The sequence below is a fragment of the Gracilinanus agilis genome, chromosome 1, assembly GCF_016433145.1.
Source record: "Gracilinanus agilis isolate LMUSP501 chromosome 1, AgileGrace, whole genome shotgun sequence".
Lineage (NCBI taxonomy): Eukaryota > Metazoa > Chordata > Mammalia > Didelphimorphia > Didelphidae > Gracilinanus > Gracilinanus agilis.
Window position 1 is genome coordinate 648388830 of NC_058130.1, and position 21279 is coordinate 648410108.

A 21279-nucleotide genomic window follows, 5' to 3' on the forward strand; every position below is an offset into this window, starting at 1 on the left:
ATGTGTATAAGAGACAGTCTCTCTCTCTCTCTCTCTCTCTCTCTCTCTCTCTCTCTCTCTCTCTCTCTCTCTCTCGATGGAAAGGGCTCGGCCACAGATAATGAAACACAAATACTGAAACTGTGACAAAATCCGTTACTAAAGGCTGGAATCCAAAAAGCTTTCCCCTTCACGTAGAATGGGCACTCTTTAAGGGACTGATTTTGCCTTCCTTTTTTATTTCCACTGTTTAGCACAGTGTCTGGCACATAATAAGCACTTAATGAATGCTGATTGATTATGGACTGACTTTAAATTAGGTTAAAAGTCAGTAGATTAAAAAAATGAAATACAGGTATCCCTTCCCCATTCTAGTTTTGGTATATTATGGGTCATCATAAGAAATTAAATGGGAATTTTGGGGGCAGTTTTGTGAAAGCTGTAGAAGACACATGAAGGCCAAGAGACAACACAGAAAAAGTTCAGAAATTTAGATCTTCTCCAGGAATTATGTGAACACAATTACAAAACACTTTTCACACAATAAAGTCAGATCTAAACAATTGAAAAAAGAGTAATCGCTCATGGGCAGATTGAGTTAATATAATAAAAATGATAATTCTGCCTAAAGCAATTTACTTATTGGGTGCTATACCAATCATACTCCCAAATAATTATTTAATGGAACTAGAAAAAATAATAACAAAATTTATCTGTAAGAACAAAAGGTCAAGAATATCAGGGGAATTAATGGGGGAAAATGTTCAGGAAGGTGGTTTTTGTAGTACCAGATCTCCAACTATAGTATAAAGCAGTAATCATCAAAAAGGTTTGGTCCTAAGAAATAGAACAGTAAACCAGTGGAATAGACTAGATGTACAGTATACAAAGATAAATGACCTTAGCAACCTCCTGTTTGATAAACCCAAAGACCACAGCTTTTGGGATAAGTACTCACTGTTTAACAAAAACTGCTGGGAAAATTAGAAAATGGTATTACAGAAACTAGGTATAGACCAATATTTCTATACCCTATACCTGTGTGGTGACCCTATGGCACAGGTACCTGAGAGGGCACTCAGAGCACTCTCTGTGGGCACACCCACCCGCCATCGCCTCAGTGCAGAAAGCTAGACTGGGCCAGCCTGCTTTCCTCCCCCTCTCCTCACCTGCCTGAAGACATCATCTACCCCTCTAAAAGGTTCACCATCACTACCCTATACCAAGATACATTCAAAATGAATGTATGATGTAGATATAAACAGTGATACCATAACTCAATTAGGGGATCATATAATACTTTACCTTGTCAGATCTTTAGGGAAGGGAAAAATATTTATGGCCAAACCAGAGATAGAGAGCATTATAAGAATAATGAATAATTTTGATTACATTAAATTGTAAAGCTTTTATACAAACAAAACAATGTAACCAAGATTAGAAGGGAAACAAAAAACTGGGAAAATTTTTTTACAAAAAATTTTTCTGATAAAAGTCTCATTTCTCAAATCTGTAGAGAACTTAAGTCAAATTTATAAGAATATAAGCTCTGACATGTCGTTAGAGGATATGAACAAGCAGTTTTCAGATGAAAAAATCAAAGCTACCAATGATCATATGAAAAAATGTTCTAAATCACTCTTGATTAGAGAAATGCATATTAAAAGAAAGCTGAGGTACCTCCTCACACCTATCAGACAGGCCAGTATGACAGGAAAGATGAGCAATAAGCGTTGGATGTGATGTTGTTGATGGAGCTGTGAACTGATCTAACCATTCTGGAGGGCAATTTGGAACTGCCTAAAGGGCTATCAATCTGTGCATACCCTTTGATCCTACAATACCACAACTAGGTTTGTATATTCCAGAGAGATGAAAAAGGGAAAAGGACCCATTTGTACAAAAATACTTAAAGCAGCTCTTTTTGTAGTAACAAAGAATAGAAAATTGAGGGGATGTCCATCAATTAGAGAATGACTGAACAAATTGTGGTACATATTGGAAATGGAATACTTTTGTGCTATAAGAAATGGTAAGGAAGATGATTTTAGAAAAAATGGAAAAATCTATAAGAACTGATGCAGAGTCAAATAAGCAGAACTGGGAGAACATTATACTTAGTAATAGCAATTGTGTACAGTGATCAACTGTGAAAACTTGGCTATTCTCAGCAAAGCAGTTATATGGTACTATCCTGAAAGACTTGTGACAAGGAATGCTATCCACTTCCAGAGAAAGAATTATTGGAGTTGTCTTTCACATCAGTGTATTTATGGTTTTATTTTGGGGCTTGGGTTATATACAAGTATGTTCTCTTACAACAATGACCATTATGAGAGCGTGCTTTGCATGATTAAAAATAAAATTAAATTAAAAAAAGAAAAATGCATAAAATATATGTATAGTATTTTATGATGTTAATATATTTTATCTTTTAATACCATAAATATATACAATTTCTTTTTTAAGTTAAAATAAATTTATAAAAAGTTGGCAAAAAGAATGCAAAAACCAACAGATGACACACAAAGGTTAGAAATGTAGTGATATCTTACAAAGTCTAGTAACTCATAAACGCATGTAAGGTATGTTAACATAGCATATAAGAAAAATAAAAAATTCAGGTTTTTCTGTTTTGAAGAGAGGGCCAAAAAATTTATGCAGATTTTCCGGATTGCAGGGGTGAGATGCCCTTAACCCACTATGTTGTGGAAGGGATGATACCTGTATTACAAAAATGTCTCTTTGTAACAAACATTATTTATAGATATTTCATGGCACAGCAATTTTGAAATAAAATGATGATGAGTATTTTTTGTTTGTTTTGCCTAATGATATATAATTTTTTACAATAGTGCTTTCTCTCTACTCTTCTTACTGCAATCTGTCTTTAATACTATTTGCTAATTAATCTTCATTGATAATAGATATGATCATTTCTCTTCCCAAAACCCTTCAGGAGATTCCCTTCTTCCTCCCATATAAAAATTGGTCATTTAAGACCTTTTATTATGTGATACCTCCAAACAATTATACCCTCAATAGTATTCCCTATATATCCAGGGCTCCCACCCACTGGACTTTATTTGTGCCAATTCCTATATGCACAGTGCTCTTCTCATCCCCTTCTACCTCCCATATTTCTGCATCTGGAAATATACTAGTCCTTCAGGATGTACATCAAATTACACCAGTGTATATATGTCATACTCTCCACGTAAGCGCCATCAGGATAGGGACCATATCTTTTTGTTTCTGTTCCCAACATCTATTATAGTGTTTTACACATAACAAACATTTAACAGATATAATGCCCCATGATATGGAACTAGCAAGAAGACATAGAATAATGAAGAAGGAATGCTATAAACTGAAAATATCCAGTGAAGATTTTGGGAGTTGTTGACAGTTCAGGTATATTACTCCATTTTTATTGACTATTTTTAGAATTCTTAAAATATATATTCATATATTTTTTTTTGTATTACAGGGGAGAATTTGCACTTTGGCTTGATGGAGATCTCTACCATGGTAGAAGTCATTCTTGTAAAACATTTGGGAACCGTACGCTTTCTAAAAAAGAAGATTTCTTTATTCGGAACATTGAAATATGGGCTTTTGAATAACTCCGTTCTTAACCAGGATGATGCCCCAAACCTGACATGGACAAGCATAGTTTGGAAAGTTCACAAAGCAATATAATGTAGCATGTCACTAACTATTTTAGATGAGTTTGTGTCACCACTTATTGCAAGTATAATTTTGAAGGGGCTTTTTTTAAAATCATGTTTCTACCCTTGAGTTCTTAAGGTATAATACTTATCTAGTGCCACGTAGTATAAATAGCTTGTAGTTTAACTGCAATTTAACAAAGGAGTAGATACTCCATCTGAAATCAGCATCATCACAATCTCTCTGGTGTTAGTGCTGCTATGTTGAACTTCCGCCTAGTTAATTTTAAAAATTAAATTTATATTGATTCTTTTCGGAATAGCATATGTGGGGCATAGTTTGAGAGTATAAATAATGATAGCCTACAGTACTACTGAGGTCGAGTGACCAACTTGCATTGTAGAACCAATACATAAGAAACTATATGCCAAATTAAAGGATAATTTCTAATTTTAGTTCACTTGAGTATAACAGCACCATTTATTTATTTAGCTCATTCTCAATTCCATTTTAGAAAAAGGGAAAGCAATGCTGATTTGTATTAGGCCAGACTGCACATGAGCTGCAGGTTTGGGGAAATAACACTATTGGACTTTGTTAAAGATTTATAAAACTGCAAAGGAGTATAAGAACTTAATGATTCTATTTGGGTTAATATATTAAGCAAGAAAATATAGTATTAACTTATTTGTAGTTTAGCAGGGCATTATCAGAAGTACAAAGACTATGAAACACATGCATATTTCTTCAGCATAAAATATCAGATATACTATTTTATGGTTTTGTTGTTTTAGCCTTGTTGCATTTCAGATCCAAAAACATAGTTTATTCTTGTCCAAAAAAGAAAAAAAGTAATTAAAAAAAGTGAATATATGTTGTAAATTACAGTTTAGCACCAGCGCTAATAAAATGGGTCATATGTAGACAATATTGTAACTCAGTAGATTCGTGGAATATGCAAATTTACTGTTGTGACTCAAAAAAAAATGGCAGACTAGAATATACCAGTAGTTCTTGTCCTCTTTTGTAGGAAAATCAGTAATAAACCATTGTGGCAATAATAACTCATCAAAACAGTTCATTTCAAAGCTTCTATTCTATGTTATGCAAAAAAAAAAAAGCAAAATCTGCTGTTATACGTGTGACAGTGACTTTGTGCTGAAACTTCAGCTATTCCTGATGAACATTGTATATTATCTTGTAAATTAATGTTTACCAGTAGTTTTGTTCTTCTAGAAAGTGTTGATTGACAGGTTGCTTATAGCACTTTAAGTTATTCTAAAAATGGAATAAAAGCCAGATGTGTTGGCTTAAGTAGATGTAGTTGTATAGCACTTCAGTATATTTAGTTCTTTTGAAAGTTAAATATTTAACTGAAGACAACTTAGGGTAATGAAAAGGAGCAGATGCTCTCATAATATGCTATTGCTGAACATGAATGGAAATACAGGACGTCATTTCCTTAATTGTCTATGTAAATCTCTTAATACTTGTTAGAATTTAGTATATAGATTACATGTTTAAAATATATAAAGAACTGTAAATAAATACTACCTTTTTCTCCTTTGGTCTTCCACAGCAGTATTATTGTCTTTGTGGAGTTAAGACTAAATAATCCTGTATTGGATTTCAATTACAATAAGGTCATAGTGATGTATAGCAAATAAAAACTAAAATACATGTATACAAGTTTGAGTTGCAATTTATTGAAAAGCCAGTCAGTAATCACTTATTAAGTGCCTACTCTGTGCCAGGCACTGTGTTAAGCTCTGGGGATACAAAAAGAGGCAGAGGATAGCTCCCACTCCAGGAGACGACGTGCCAACAGCTATGGTCAAGTAAACTCTACGTGATCAATGGAAAATCATTGGAAGAAAGGGACTAGAATGAAGAGGTCCCAGGACAGAGTTATTATTAAAGTTCTCCATAGACTGTATAGCTGTCATGAGTTCTTAGTGAAAAGGGGGTGGGAGAAAGAAGAGGCACAGAGTCCCATGACTGTCACCTTGCGTCACTCCCACGCCTTGGCCAGGAAGGACCCCCTGAGCTTCCTTGGCCCATGGCTTAGGCCTCCACCCCCACAGCACTTTTTCTGGGTCACCCTGGTTGCACAGTCTTGACCTCAGTCTGAGTCAGAGGCAAGCACCTTCTGGGATGCCAGGGAGCTCCTTCCAGAGTCCCCATGTGTCCTTTCATCCCTCAGCCATTGTTTTTAATCCAGTCAAAGAGTGGGGGCTTCCTAGAGAAACATCCCAAGGCTGGTCTTTAGGTACTAAGAAAAGGGGTGCAAACTCATGCTCAGTTCTCACAATATGTTTTTTGGAGAAGGGGGAGTTTAGCTCTGGCAAGGTGGCTGAGAGCAGGCGGCAGAATATTCCATCTATGAGGGACAGCCAGGGAAAATGTCTGCAGTTAGGAAATTGTGTATCCCGAATTGTTAGAAAGTTAAGGGAGTGAGTGATAAGTTAGCTACAGTATTCATTGTAGATGGTCTCAAGGAATTTAGCCACAAAAGGGAGGAGAAATAGGATGACAGTTAGTGGGGACGGATAAATCAAGTGAAGGAGACGTGCAGGCAGTAGGCCGTAGACACAGACTGAAGCTAGACAGAGGAGAGGACAGAGGAGCCAATTTGGTGGAGAAAATGGGATAGAGATCACTTGTGTTCGTAGAGGCATTTGCCTTAACAATTGGACCACCTCATTTATTATGTGAAATGGGTAAATGCTGAGAGATTGGCAGAAGTCATCTGGAAAACGAATTAAGGAATAAGGGAGAACATGCTCTCCATCACTTTTTTTTCCCAGTGAAATTTAAGGTAAGATTTTTAGCTGAGATAGAGGGGGAGATATGGACGAATATAAATGTTTAGAAAAGCCACTAGAACAAGTGGGATAGTGAATCAAATGAGGGAGGCGTCAAAAGGCTGCTTTTCTGTAGCCAGGGCGGGTTGAGATGACCCACGTGTTCATGAGGAGACCGGGCCTAGCCAGGAGCAGCCATCCACGGGGCAAGAGAAGGCCTCCGAGCTGTACTGGAAAGGAAGGCCTGGAGCACAGGTATAATGAGAATGGCAGCGGCTGGGGGGCTGCTCACAGGCGTAGCATTCTAGTCAGGAGTGGCCGGAGACCCAGGCCCTGTGCTGAGAAAGAGCCCCGCCCTGAAGGCAGCCCCAGCAGCGGGGCCCCTCCAAAGCAGAGAGCAGGCCTTCCCTTCCAACTTGAGGCGGCCCGAGGCAGGCCGAGAAGGAACCAGGGCAAGGTCCCAGACCGAAGGGGAGTCTGCAATTTTGTCCCAGCTGGCTGAGAGGGCTGAATCGAGTGACAGTCAGTCTACTACCGCCCAGACTCAAATGTGGGTCAGAAACTTGAATTCAGACTGGTTGTCATTCTTTACACCAGGTAAGACCACTTTTGGATCACTTAACTTGCAGGCCCTCAGCCTAAGCTGTCCCTGAGATCCTGGAATAAGGAAATACAGTAGAGCTCCTATATCTGAGGAGAATACATACCTTGACCTACCATTCAGATGGCTAAAAGCCAGACATAAGCCAATGCCTGCTGACCCCATTTATACCTGCTCCCATGTCTTGGCTCAGCCCCCAGCCTCCCATTACCCCCTCCCAAAGAAGCCTTTTAGAAAGAAACGGAAATGTCACAAAAAGGGAAAGTGCCCCCCCCCCCAGCTCCCACCTCTGGCACTAGCTATGGAGCCCCCCCACACTTCCTGGGCAGGGTGACTGAGTGGGTGCACTTCTGCAGCTTCCCTGGGTGACCAGATAAGTGAAACAGCTGGAAATGAGAATAGGGATAAGGAGGCCTTACTGTCCTCAGTACCTCCAGAAAGTACTAACACGACCGGCCTAGATGTGCACAAAACCTGACAGGAGGTAGACTGAAAAACAGCAAACAAAAAAAAATAATTCTACTATAAAATACTATTATGGTGACAGAGATGCTCAAGATAAAAAAAGATAAAAGAGAATGTATCCAAAATATCTACAAAGATTTTAAAAAATATATATGGAACCAAAGAGAAAACATGTAGCTGAGCCACAGATTCAATGAGAATTCCTGGAAAAGAGAAAAGAGTTTTAAAATGTTTTACAAATGAAATGAATGATAGAAAAAATAAGAAAGTAGGACTACATAAGAAAGAATTAGGAAAGGAATTTAAATCTTGCCACAAGAAGTAGGAAAGCAACAAAATACCTGAAAATTAGAATGAACCAAATAAAAGCCAATAACTTCATGAGACAAGAAGGAACATCAAACTAAGACAAAAAATAGATGAAGATGTAAGGTATTGCATAGCAAAAACAACTGACCTGGAACACAAATCTATGAAATAAATGTCATTGGACTACCCAAACACCAATGACCAAGGAAAAAAATTCTACATATCCTATAAGAAACCTTTAAAAGAAAAAAAAAATTCCCAGAAGTAAAATGGAAAGAGAAAGGATTCACTGATCACCCTCTAAAAGAAATCCCTAAATGAAAAGTCCTGAGTATTATAGTGAAAGCCATAGCTAATAGATCATTGATAAAATACTGTAAGCAGCCTTAAAGAAGAATCCAGGTACTGGGGAACTACAGTCTGGATCACAAATGATTTAGCAGCTACCACTATGAAGGAAAAGATCTTGGGATTTGACACCTATGAAAACTTAACTAGCAAAACAGTATAATTCTATGAGTGGGGTAGGAGGGATGAAATGTTAATTAAATAGAAGACTTAATTCTTTTTTTAATTTTAATTTTAATTTTGAATATTTCCCCATAGTTACATTTTCATGTTCTTTCCCTCTCCCCTAAGCCCCACCAACCCCCTCCCCTCGTAGCTGACACACAATTCCACTGGGTTTTACATGTATTATTGATTAAGACCTAATTCCATATTATTGATAGTTGGACTAGAGTTATCCTTTAGTGTCTACATCCCCAACAATATCCCCAAACAGCCCAAGTGTTCAAGCAGTTGTTTTTCTTCTGTGTTTCTACTCCCACAGTTCTTCCTCTGAGTGTGGCTAGTTTTCTTTCTCATAAGTCCCTTAGCCTTGCTCTGGATCCTTGCATTGCTGCTAGTACAGAAGTCCATTACATTCTATTTTACCACAGTGTATCCGTCTCTGTGTACAATGTTCTTCTGGCTCTGCTCCTTTCACTCTGTATCAATTCCTGGAGGTCATTCCAGTTCACATGGAATTCCTCCAGTTCATTATTCCTTTGAGCACTATAGTATTCCATTACCAACAGATACCACAAAATTTGTTCAGCCATTCTCCAATTGAAGGACATTCCCTCATTTTCCAATTTTTTGCCACCACAAAGAGCGCAGCTATAAATGTTTTTGTACAAGTCTTTTTCCTTATTATCTCTTTGGGGTATAAGCCATTTTAATCATTTCTAATACAAGGTGGAGTAGAAACTTTGAAGTTCAAACACAGGAATTAAGAGAATGAAAAAACAGTTATAAGAGTCTAAATATAAATTGCTTTTATCATCAGCAGGGGTCATGCATGGAGTCTAATTGGACAGGAGATTTGGAAGTGGTTCTCTTATGTCTTAAGCATAAGAAGAGAATAGAAAAAAGGGAAGAATATACTACAGGGAAGTTTGGAAAGGTTAGGGAAAATTATGCCACATAATTAGAATCTATGCAAACAAGAAGGAAGGACTGTGGTGAGAATGACAATTATTTTTTTTATTTGAAAATTTTCATTTAATTAATTTAGAATATTTTCCATGGTCATGTTCCTTCTCTCTCTCTTCCTCTCTTCCAACACCCCCTCCAATGAGTAATTCCACTGGGTTTTACATATGGCATTGATCAAGACCTATTTCCATATTATTAATAATTACATTAGGGTGATTGCTTAGAGTCTACATCCCCAATCATATCCCCATCGGCCCATGTGATCAAGCAATTGTTTTTCTTCTGTGTTTCTATTCCCATAGTTCTTTCTCTGAATGTGAATAGCGTTCTTTCTCCTAAGTCCCTCAAAATTGTCCTGGATCATGACATCGCTACTAGTGGAGAAGTCTGTTATGTTTGATTGTACCATGGTGTATCCATCTCTATGTACAATGTTCTCTTGGCTCTGCTTCTTTCACTCTGCATCAATTCCTGGAGGTCTTTCCAGTTCACATGGAATTCCTCCAATTCATTATTCCTTTGAGCACAATAGTATTCCATCACCAACAATTACTACAATTTGTTCAGCCATTCCCCAATCGCAGGGACATCCCCTCATTTTCCAGTTTTTTGCTACCACAAAAAGCGTGGCTATAAATATTTTTGTACAAGTCTTTTTATCTATGATCTCTTTGGGGTATAAGCCCAGCAGTGGGATGGCTGGATCAAAGGGCAGACAGTCTTTTGGAGCCCTTTGAGCATAGTTCCAAATTGTTATCCAGAATGGTTGGATCAATTCACATCTCCACCAGCAATGCATTAATGTCCCTATTTTGCCACATCCCCTCCAACATTTATTATTTTCCTTACTGTCATTTTAGCCAATCTGCTAGGTGTGAGGTGATACCTCAGAGTTGTTTTAATTTGCATTCCTCTAATTATAAGAGATTTAGAACACTTTTTTATGTTCTTATTGACATTTTTTATTTCTTTATCTGAAAATTGCCTAGAACGACAGAATTAAAGAAATACATTTTACTCAGTAGGGAAATAAGGAAGAGGGGAGAATGGGGGAGATGAATTAAGGGAGAGATTTTTCTGAAGCAAAACAACCTGTATGGTTGTACAAAAAAAAAAAAGAATAAGAATCTGAAGACATGCCAGTCAAATGAGGAATGGCTGAATTGAATTATGGGATGTAAATACAATGCAATACTATTCTGTCAGAAATGATGAAAAATTCAGAAGAACCTGAGACTACTTATTTGAATTGATTCATACCAAAGTGAACAGAACCAGGGCAAAAATTTATACAATTACAACATTATGGTAGAAGTAAACCATTTGGAAATAATCAAGGACTCCAAGGACCCAACCAAGATTCTACGGTACAAAGTATGAAACATGCTATCCCTCTCTTGATAGCTGAAACACTCATAATGTACAATATTCTGGGCAAGGCCAATTCAGACATTTATTTGTTGACACATGTTTGTCATGGATTTTCTTTTGCTTTCATTGGAGCAGCGGGAAAGAAGTTGAGTTAGGAGAGTGAGAAAGTAGCTTTTTGCTAATTGAAAAAATACAATAAATCTTTTAAAATAAAAAATAATTTTAAATAAATAAATGACAAATGAAAATATAATAAATAAATGAAAAAATACATAAAAATAGAAAATAGTATTATTTAAGGTTTCAGAGTCCCTATAATGGGGAAGGTGTAACTGGATAGAAGTTTGTTCATCATTGCTGAGTGAATTCAGGAAAGTTATTACTATCACTAGGAATTCAGCTTAAGGGTTGTGTGCTCAGGATGTTAGGAAAGTCAGAGAAAAGGACTGGGGAGAAATCCAACGGAACAGAATTTCTTTACCATTCCTGCAGTCCCCCCAGGTGAGGAGATAGTAATGTTTATTTTTGTATTCATTGTATTATACTATTCTTTAAGTTTAATGTTATCTTTGGCCCATAAAGGTGTCACTAATGTCCTCCAATGGGGGTAAGCAAACTATGGCCCCTCTGCCTGTAGCCCACAAGGTACAAATGATTTTTACTTTCCTAAGTGGTTGCAAAACATCAAAAAAGAAGAATATTTTGTGTTAAATTAACATTATATGAAACTCAAATTTCAGTGTCTATAAGTAAAGATTTATTACTGAACAGCCACACTTAAACTCTTTTCTTTATTGCCTACGACAGCTTTTGTGCCATAGTGGCAAAGTCAAGCAGTGGTGACAGCTCCTTTGCACTTGAGGGGCACAGGACAAGTCTCAGTGACATGGAACTCCACAGCATTTCTAGAGCTAGATCATTAAGCAAAATGTTATCATTTTTATTACCAATGCATATTCACAATATCAAAATAAAAAAAGAGAAAGAAGTCTTCCTATGCTTTTTTGTGCACAAAGCTGAGATTTTTTTTTTCTAAGTGAGCCCTGCTTTCAGCGATTATTATTGAACACTAAATGACTTTGGAAATTAGCTTTTGTGGCCAACTTAATAAAGTTTCAAAGTGAATTAAACTCGAGATTATAAGACAAAGTAGTACTTACATGCAAAACATACTGTGACAAAGGCAATGAGGACTAAATTTGAATCACAAATGATGAGAAACACTTCTGTGCTGTCAAAAGTTAAAATAGCACTGTCTCTGTTCACAGTTTTGCAAGGGAAATATTTTATGAACCCATACCAGAGTTCCAGCATTGCTTTTCAGGTTTCCATTCAAGTTTTCCCATATTTCAAAATCCATTTAACTATGCAGTTGAGTTCTACCTGACCTTTGAGTGCTTTCCAAGTGATAAATACATTCAATTAGAATCATAAGCTAAGATTGATATTAGTATTTGGTAGTACCCATTTGTGAAAAGATATTTTCAGAGATGAAATATGGAAAGTTTCATTACAGGTAAGTATTAACAGAAATATTTGCAGTTGATTTTGGTGATAGGAGACACCAACTTTGAAACCATGCCCCCCTCATCAGAATTCCATTCTTCTCATTAGTAGACCTGTATTACCAAAAAAAAGTGTTATTATTATGATCATATCTTTAATTTCACCAATAAAAAATTTGTGGAAATTTGTTTTTTTCTCTTGTTATATAAGTATTTACACAATATCATTGATTTTGTCTCTGCCTACAAAGCCCATTTAGTACTTTAGAGAAAAAGTTTGCCAACCTCTGACTACATTATTAGAAACCAAAAGTTTTGGGGAGGCACAATTTCAAGAAAATGTGTGATTGCTAGCATTAATACATCTTTAGATTGGCATAGGGAGATTTAGAGAAGTCTATACACACCAGAAATGGCCAAGCCAGGAGCAAGCCAATCAGAGACCAAAACCCAGGCATTGGCCAAAGGCAGGACAATGTCCTGCATCTTACCCGGGGCACCCACATTGCAAGCAGGGTGCAGGAACAGGGGCCAACTTGCTGCTTTGTTGCTCCCTACTTGCTTCCAAGTTACAAATAAGGGACCTGTGCCTAGGTGTGGTGGTCTAGATAGTGAACAAAGTGCAAATTTGGAAGCAAGCACCAACTGTGTAATTTCTGACCCCATAGAGTCTAAGTTAGAGTCCCCAACCAAGTCTGAAGTCTGCAGAAGAATAATCAGAACAGGAATCCCAGATTGAAGTTTAGTCACTTTCCAACTGCAGAACTTTGTAAGCCAATCATGGCTGAGTCTAGCAATACTCCTGGAACTCATATCCAGCCATAGGTTCACAGGACCCTAACTCAGGTAAGATACTTGAAGAGCTCAGACCAGGTGGCTAGTCATCAGACTTTTCCCAGTCAAACCACTTTAAGAACCCTGACATCTTTTAACTCTCTTAACTTGAACTGTCCCTGATATCCTAGAATAGTAGAAAAAAATAGCAGAAGGACCTAAAAGGACAAGAGCTCAGCCTAAAAATTACCTCCAGAAGTATATAGAGCCCAAATTAATTGTAAGTCTAATGTCAAGAGGTAGATGGGAAGAATAAGCAAACAAAAAGAATCCCTCCATAAAGGGCTATTATCTTCTACAAAAAATATTGCAAGAAATCAGAAAATTCAAGTACTAAAAAGCTACAGTCTGGATCATAAATAATTTTATAGCCACTACTACAAAAGAGCAGAGATCTTGGAGTATGTTACTCCAAAATGTAGGAAGGTCCAAGATACAAACCGAAAAGAGAATGTGTAAAGCCTCAAAATAAGACAAAGCATGGTTAGAAGTCCAACTAGAATTGCTAGAAAATATGAAATAAGATTTTTTTAAATTAAGAGTTAAAATTATTTTAAAAACAGCACTAGAGAGAAAAATGGGAAAATAAATTGCAATTAGGGAAGAAAAATTTAGTTTCGAAGGATTCTCAGAGTGGTTCCAGCTTTTGCTGCTATTAAATCACCATTTGGATCTGCTTCCTTGGAAGAAAATTTAGAAAAGAAAATACTTAGAAGAGGTATGAATCCTGAAACAAGGGGAAAAAAACTTTCTGAAAACCAGAATTTACCAAATAGAAGCTGCTGACTCAATGAGACAAGAAGAACTGGTAAAACTATACCAAAAGATTTCTTTGAAATAGAAGAAAATGTAAGGAAGGCATTTCATAGTTAAAATTAACTGACCTTAAAAATAGATCAAGGAGAGAGAATTTAACGTCTTTTGGAGTACCTGAAAGACATGATCTCCCTCTCCCAATAAAGAAAGATCATGGACCTCATATTTCAAGAAATAAAAGAAAATACTCAGAAATATTAGGATCAGAGGGGAAAATGGAAATGGAAATAATTACCTGAAAGAACTCCAAAATGACAACTTCCAGAATCATTATAGCCAAAATCAAGTATTCAAGTATTAAAGAGCTACAATCAGGATCACAAATATTTTTATAGCTAGTATTACAAAGAAGCAGAGATCTTGAAGCATGATACTTCAAAATGCAAAAGATACAGGTTTACAGCCAAGAAAACATTTCCCGAAAAATTGAATAGAATCCTATAGGGGGAAATGGGTCATTAATGAAGTATATGACTTCCAAAAATTTACAATGAAAAGACCAGAGCTAAAGTAGAAAATTTGACATACAAACCCAGCAATCAAGAAAGCATAAAAAAGCAAGCATGAATGAGAAAGCAATCATATGGAACTCAGAAAAGAGGGAGGAAAGGGGGAAAATAGGAGAGAGAAGAGGTCAAGAGAGAGTTTTCATTTTAAATAAAACAAACTTGGGGGCGGCTGGATGGCTCAGTGGATTGAGAGCCAGGCCTAGAGACAGGAGGTCCTAGGTTCAAATCTGGCCTCAGACACTTCCTAGCTGTGTGACCCTGGGCAAGTCACTTAACCCCCATTTGCCTAGCCCTGTAACAAAATTAATATAGAAGGATATATATGAAAGATATTAGGGTTTTAAAAAATTTTTTAAAATAAATAAAACAAACTTAGAGAGCAGGCTAGAAACAAAGAAAAAGTATGAGAGAGAATAGGATGGAGGGAAACACAATTAATAGTTATACGTGAGGATGTGAATGAGATGAATGCATAACACAATTGACTATATTAATAGCAAGGACAACAAATTTCATATAGTTATATCAGTAGAGAAAATATTTTGACAAGATACCATGCTAATTCCTTTAAAAAAAACAACACTGGAGAGGCAGCTGGGTAGCTCAGTGGAGTGAGAGTCAGGCCTAGAGACAGGAGGTCCTAGGTTCAAACCGGGCCTCAGCCACTTCCCAGCTGTGTGACCCTGGGCAAGTCACTTGACCCCCATTGCCCACCCTTACCAATCTTCCACCTATGAGACAATACACCGAAGTACAAGGGTTTAAAAAAAAAAACGCTGGAAAGAATAGGAAAAAATAATGCTTTATTTAACATAATAAGTAGGATCTATCTAAAACCAAGATCTAGGATCATCTGCAAAGGGAATGGCCTAGAGGCCTTTCCAATAAGATTAGGAGTAAAGCAAGGATGTCTATTATCACCATTACTATTCAGTATAGTGCCAGAATTTTTAGCTATAAACAATAAAACAAAGGAAAGAAATTGAAGAAATATGCATGAAAGAAGGAAACAGAATTACAGTGTGATGATATGATGCTTACTTAGAGAACATTAGAGAACCAACTAAAAACACAGTGAAAAAAGTAACTCAGTAAAGATGTATTAAGTGCCTATTATGTGCCAAGCATGGTATTAAGGAATACGAATGAAAGATAAAGAAAGACAATCCCTCCCTTCAAGGAGCTTACAATCTAATGAGAGACTACAACACACAAAAAGGAGCTGAAAAGTAGAGAGAGTGAAAGATATCAGACACGGGGGCCTAATAACATTCAGAGGAGTACAACCAATGTGTGAAATAAAAAGATGATTGGCCCAGGATTCTCCTTAAGTAGAAGTTATATTCAGCTCCATTGTTTTCTTCCCAGAATCTGATAAGCTGTAAATGCTGAATTTGAAGTGGTATTGTAGAATGATGAAATTCTTGAGATATGATGGTAAAGTCCAAAGGTTTGCTACCTAATAAATTAACAACTTCAGGAAAATTGCAAGATATAAAGTAAACCCATATAAATAGCCAGCTTTTCTACATATTACCAACAAACCCAGCAGGAAGAGATAGAAACACAAATTTCACTTCAAATTGCTATAGGTAGTAAAAAATACTGGAAAGTCTACCTGTCATGACACATATAAGAACTCCATGTATGAAATTATACTTTCTAAATCAATAAAGATACATCTAAAGTTGGAGAAATATTAATTACGTAGGAAGGCTGATTTGTTTTAATAAAAATAACAGTACTATCAAAATTAACTTAAATATCATTCAAACTACTAAAGGATTACTTTATAGAGTTTAAAAAATAAAAATAAAATTAATCTGGAGGGACAAAATATCAAGGATTTCAAGATAATTTATAAAACCAAAGGGAATGGAAATAGAAATGGGAGTCTCCTACTAAAAGGAATTGTTAAAATGATTTGTATCTGTTAAGAAATAAAAAGGTTGATCAATTGAGCAGATTAGGTACAATCCAAAGATTAATGGAAAAACTGGAATGCAAACTGGCAGAAACTAGGTATAGACCAACATCTCACACTAAAGATCACAACAAGTTCCAAATAGATTCATGGTTTAAATATTAAGGATGATGTCATAACTTAGAGGAGGTTAGAAGAAATTATCTTTTAGAACCAGGGATAATAAAAGAATTCTTGACCATATAAGAGGTAGAGAGGCTCATGGAAAGAAAAATGGACAAATAGGAACTAAAAAAAATGAAGAAGCTTAAAAAATCATGAAGCTAAGATTAGAAAAAATTTGGGTACATGATAAATAACAATAAATTCCTTCTATAAAACCCTCATTTCTAAAACAAACAGAAAATTTATTCAATTCACATACAAAAATAGCCATTCTTCAAATGAAAAATTGTCAAAGATTTGAATAGCACATTACAGAGGAAGAAATCTAAGTTATTTAAATTCCTGCAAGTCACTAATAATTAGGGAAATGAAAACTACTACAACTCTGAGGTACCACCTAATGACCATGAGATTGGAGAATTGAAAGATGAAAAATGTTGGAGAAGTTGTGGGAAAATGGGTACATTAATTCATGGTTAGTGTAACTGAATTGGTCCAGCCATTATGGAAATCAATTTGGAACTAAAGCCCCCAAAGCTTTTAAAACATGAATGCCCTCTTAACTTAGCAATATTGCTAATAGATCTAAACCCCAAAAAGATCAAATAAAAAATAAAAATTTTCAAATGTATGAAAATATTTAGCAGCTTTTATCATGGTAGCAAAGAAATGGAAACTGGAGAGGTGCTCAACAAGTTATGATATACGAGTGTGATGGAACATTGTTATACTCTAAAAAATGATGAAAGGGATTGTTTCAGAGAAACTTGAAAAAACTTGTACGAACTGATACAAAGTGAAGTGAGCAGATCCAGGAGAATAATTTCTACAATAACAATAATATTGTAAAGACAAAGAATTTAAAATGATTTAGATACTCTGACCAACAAAATGACTAACCCTAATTCCACAGAAATCATAATAAAACATGATACAAACTTCCAGGCAGAGAGAAAATGAACTCAGAGAGTTAATTGAGATTGTTTTCTCAATGGGGGAAGGGAAGAGATGCATGAGAAATTGAACCTGAAAATAAAATTATGTTCAAATAAAAAAGGGGACACATTTTAGCTATCAAAATAACACAGTTGAAGATCTAAAGAATTTGTAATTGGAATAAAAACATTCTAAATATGTTCTTTGGAATAAAAAATTAAAAATGAAATTTATAATGTATATAGAGGGCAACTTCGATCTTTTGTACCAGTGGAAAAAATCTTCTATCAGCATAGAGAAGACTATCAAAGTAACTTTTTATTTGTTGGTCAGATAATGTCTTTAATCCACATGGAGATAACTAGTTTTTTGGAAAGGATAGATAACTTATTTGATGGCAAAAATTAGGATTAAAATATCTTAACAGATGAAATCATGGAGCCAAATATAAAAAAGAGAAAATACAATTAGTGATAAGAGTAAATTCTTACACTAAGGTTCAAAAAATCAATTTCACACACACACAAACACACAAGCTGGGGATAGCATGGCTAGATGATTGGCTTAAGTGATAAAAGGGTGAAATGACAAATGTCAGAGAAAAACAGGGACCTTAATACATTGTTGATAAAATTGTGAAGTCCAACCATTTGGAGAGCAATCTGAAATTATGCTTAAAGAGTTACAAAACCATGTATACCTTTTGATCCAGCATTAACCCTGTTAGGTTATTTCCTAAGGTAATCAGAGGAAAGGGAAAAAAAACCTATATGTTCTAAAATATTTATAGCAGCTCTCTATGTACTGGCAAAGAACTGGAAACTGATGGGATGCCCAACAATTGGAGAATGGCTAAACAAGTTGTGGCATGTGATTGTGATGGAATACTACTGTGTTGTAAGAAATGACAAGCAGATTAATTTTGGAAAAACATGGAATGACCTGCATGAAATTATGAAGAATGAAGTGAGCAGAACCAAGAGAATATTATATAAAGTTATATTGTTTGAAGAACGACATGTGCATTTCCACCTCCAGAGGAAGAACTGATACAAAGAAATAAGACATTATATCTACATATATCTTTTTGTCAAATGGATACCTTCTCTGTTGAGGGAAGAGGAGTGAGTGAGTTAACTGGGTTTTTTAATGCAGCAGATGAACAAATAAATAAATAAATTTAAAAGCTTATTTGTGTGTAAATAGAAATATTATTCCTGAACTACATTACCCAGCATCCCTTTTCTTTTTGTCCCTAAGTTGTGTGCTTATGTTGTATAGATGAAGTTGTATGTGTAACCCTGCTCTCTCTTCTCTGGCAGTGCTCTCTGTGCTCCTCTTCTCCCGCATGTGTGGTCTGGGAAGCTTCTCTTTACTAAGGCTATCACTTCTCCTATTTCAAGTTATTATTAATAAATCTTATAAAAATATAATACTTGGAGTATTGGGTATTAATTTTTAATCTTACATTTCAAAAAAATCTGGCATTTTTAATGTCACTCTGTCAGTATGAGACAATGGTTCCATATGGCAATCATTCATTCATTCAGTAAGCATTACCAAAAAAGTTGGGGATGTAGGGAGTATGCAGGGAGGTCTAGCACCTCTGGTGTGAGGACTTAACTGAGCTCTTTCCATTGCTTCTCATCTGCCTTTGGTGAACATCTTCACCTAACTCTCACCTGTGGCTCCAAGAAGTTATTGCATGTACATTGGGCATATCCTGGTAAAACCATTCTGGCAAATGGACTAAACCAATTTGAAGGTAGTTGACAGACCTTCAACTCATCAGTGAGTTAGGGAGATTTCTAAGCATATGAAGCCTTCCCCCAATGCAATGGGCAGATGAGAATAATTTGTTTCAAGAGCCATGAAGGTGGTTGAGGCAGATGTGGAGAACTTAGAGCTTGATCAGACATCAAAGATGCCAAGGTCATTCACTCATTCCATCCTGGGCCATCACCAGTCATCTGACTTCTGTCTTGCCAATGGACTTTGATGATTATGGAAGAGAGATAGAGGCTGATGACTTTGTGCAATTGCCTCAACTAAATCCAACTCTTGTGCAAGTTAAGGTATCACCATGATGCCATTGGTCCTCTCTGAAAAAGGAAGGACAAACAACATCAACCTCTCATTTGCTCTCTCTATCTTATATGTTTCTGGTTATTTGAATGTTATGTTCCCTGTTATAATATGAGCTCCTTTCCCCTTTCTCTATCTCTAGGACATAGTCCAGTGCCTGGCACATAATAGTAGAGGCTTAAAAATGCCTGTTGACTAACTTATTGAATGATACACAAGTTCAGTGATGACTGACAGAGCACACCCTGTCAAAGCACCTATCCGAAGTCTCACTGCCATATGCACTTCAATTGGTCCCTGAAGGGGTCATCTCCAGGGTTCAGTGTCCTGCCTGGGGAGGTCTCAGATTATTACACTATGGTAGATAGAGGAGCGATGGAGAGGAACTTGACTGTCCGCCTTAACTGTAGCACTAGCCTGATTGTCAGTTCAGTTCTTTTTAAAACAGAAGGTCTAGAAGAATAGAATGGAAATGGAAGAAAACTCCAATGAGATGAGGTCTGGTTATAATCTAATGAAGCCCAGATGAAGGTCAATCATTACTTTTTAGTCAAACTTCTTACAAAAAAGAATTTGACGCAATCACCTAAATTTGTAGCTTGTTTCAGAACACGGTGATTTACACCTAGCAGAGACTTTATTAATGTTGCAATCAATATACGAAGGTAAAACATGCCATTCTTAGAACATGCAGATGATGCTACAGTCATAGTATGAGCTTTGAGTTCCATTTCACAATTATCCATACTTATACCCATACCCTCATCTGATAACTCTGGTGACCAATAGCACAAATCTAACCAATTGGTTTCAGGATTGCAGTCTATCTGTGAATCATATAGTCAACCCAAAGTTATCTATACAGGGATCAAGCTATAATCTTGGTCTTCTTTACATGTTATTCCAAAGAATTGTATTTTAAATTGACTACTCACTAATAATAAATGTATTAAATGACAGATGCCCTCCCTAGTGATTTAAAGGCTTCACCAAAGTTCACTTATTTAAAGGGAGTTGCAAGAAGTCAAACAAGTCAAATTTTTCTAACTGCAGGATATTTCACGCAAGAAGGTAATTTTAAAAAGTTTTCTTTTAATTTGTCTTACAAATCAAAATACAGAAATACAAAAATTTTTTGAAAAATACTCTTTATTCTTGAATTTTTTGCTGTTAAGATTTGACATGAGTTTTATGCTTAGGTACAATGGTGCATTCTGTTGAATCTTTTTTCCCCTTTTTCCCCTTTTTATTGTCATGCAAAACATACTTCTGTGTTGGTCATTGTTGTAAGAACACAGTCATACATATCTGTTGATTCTTTTAAAAACACACACATACATTTGAAAAAATTGTATTTAATTTTTTGCTTTGTTCAAACTTCATTGAAAGAAAAATGTATACTTTTTCTTCAGTAAGAAGACATTTGAACTTTCAGTTTGAAAGAGAAAAACATATATAACCCCTAGATCTCTGACTCCAATTAGTATTTTTCCTTGCCTGTGTGCTCATATTATATTTTGTGAGTGGCCATTGTTGTAAAGGGAATCATGGTATGTTTATATATTCCTCATTGTCATTATGAATTATTTGTATATCTTTTATTCATGCTAGAAATTATACTACTAAGGTAGTCTTAGACACATCCTTAGTAACTTTTGCTAAATCTTGTGGAATTATCTTAATCCCAGATATCATGTCAATATTTCCACTCCCTGTGTGACAGATGTTTACTTTGTCATCATTTAAGTTCCACTTGTATCATGGAAATATAATCTTTATTCTTAGAAACTGATATGATATGTGAAATTATTTCTCTACATTAAGC

At 35.9% G+C, this 21279-nt stretch overlaps 1 protein-coding gene across 3 annotated transcripts in view; it reads left to right on the top strand.

The window, feature by feature from the left end:
- Positions 1 to 5227, top strand: part of OXR1 (oxidation resistance 1) — a 193652-nt gene extending 188425 nt beyond the window's left edge. For all 3 annotated transcript variants that reach the window (XM_044668761.1, XM_044668767.1, XM_044668773.1), the window contains one exon: positions 3470 to 5227. In XM_044668761.1, coding sequence (XP_044524696.1) covers positions 3470 to 3605 — 136 coding nt within the window. In that variant the 3' untranslated portion in view covers positions 3606 to 5227. The remainder of the gene's footprint in view (positions 1 to 3469) is intronic.
- Positions 5228 to 21279: the final 16052 nt, after the last annotated feature.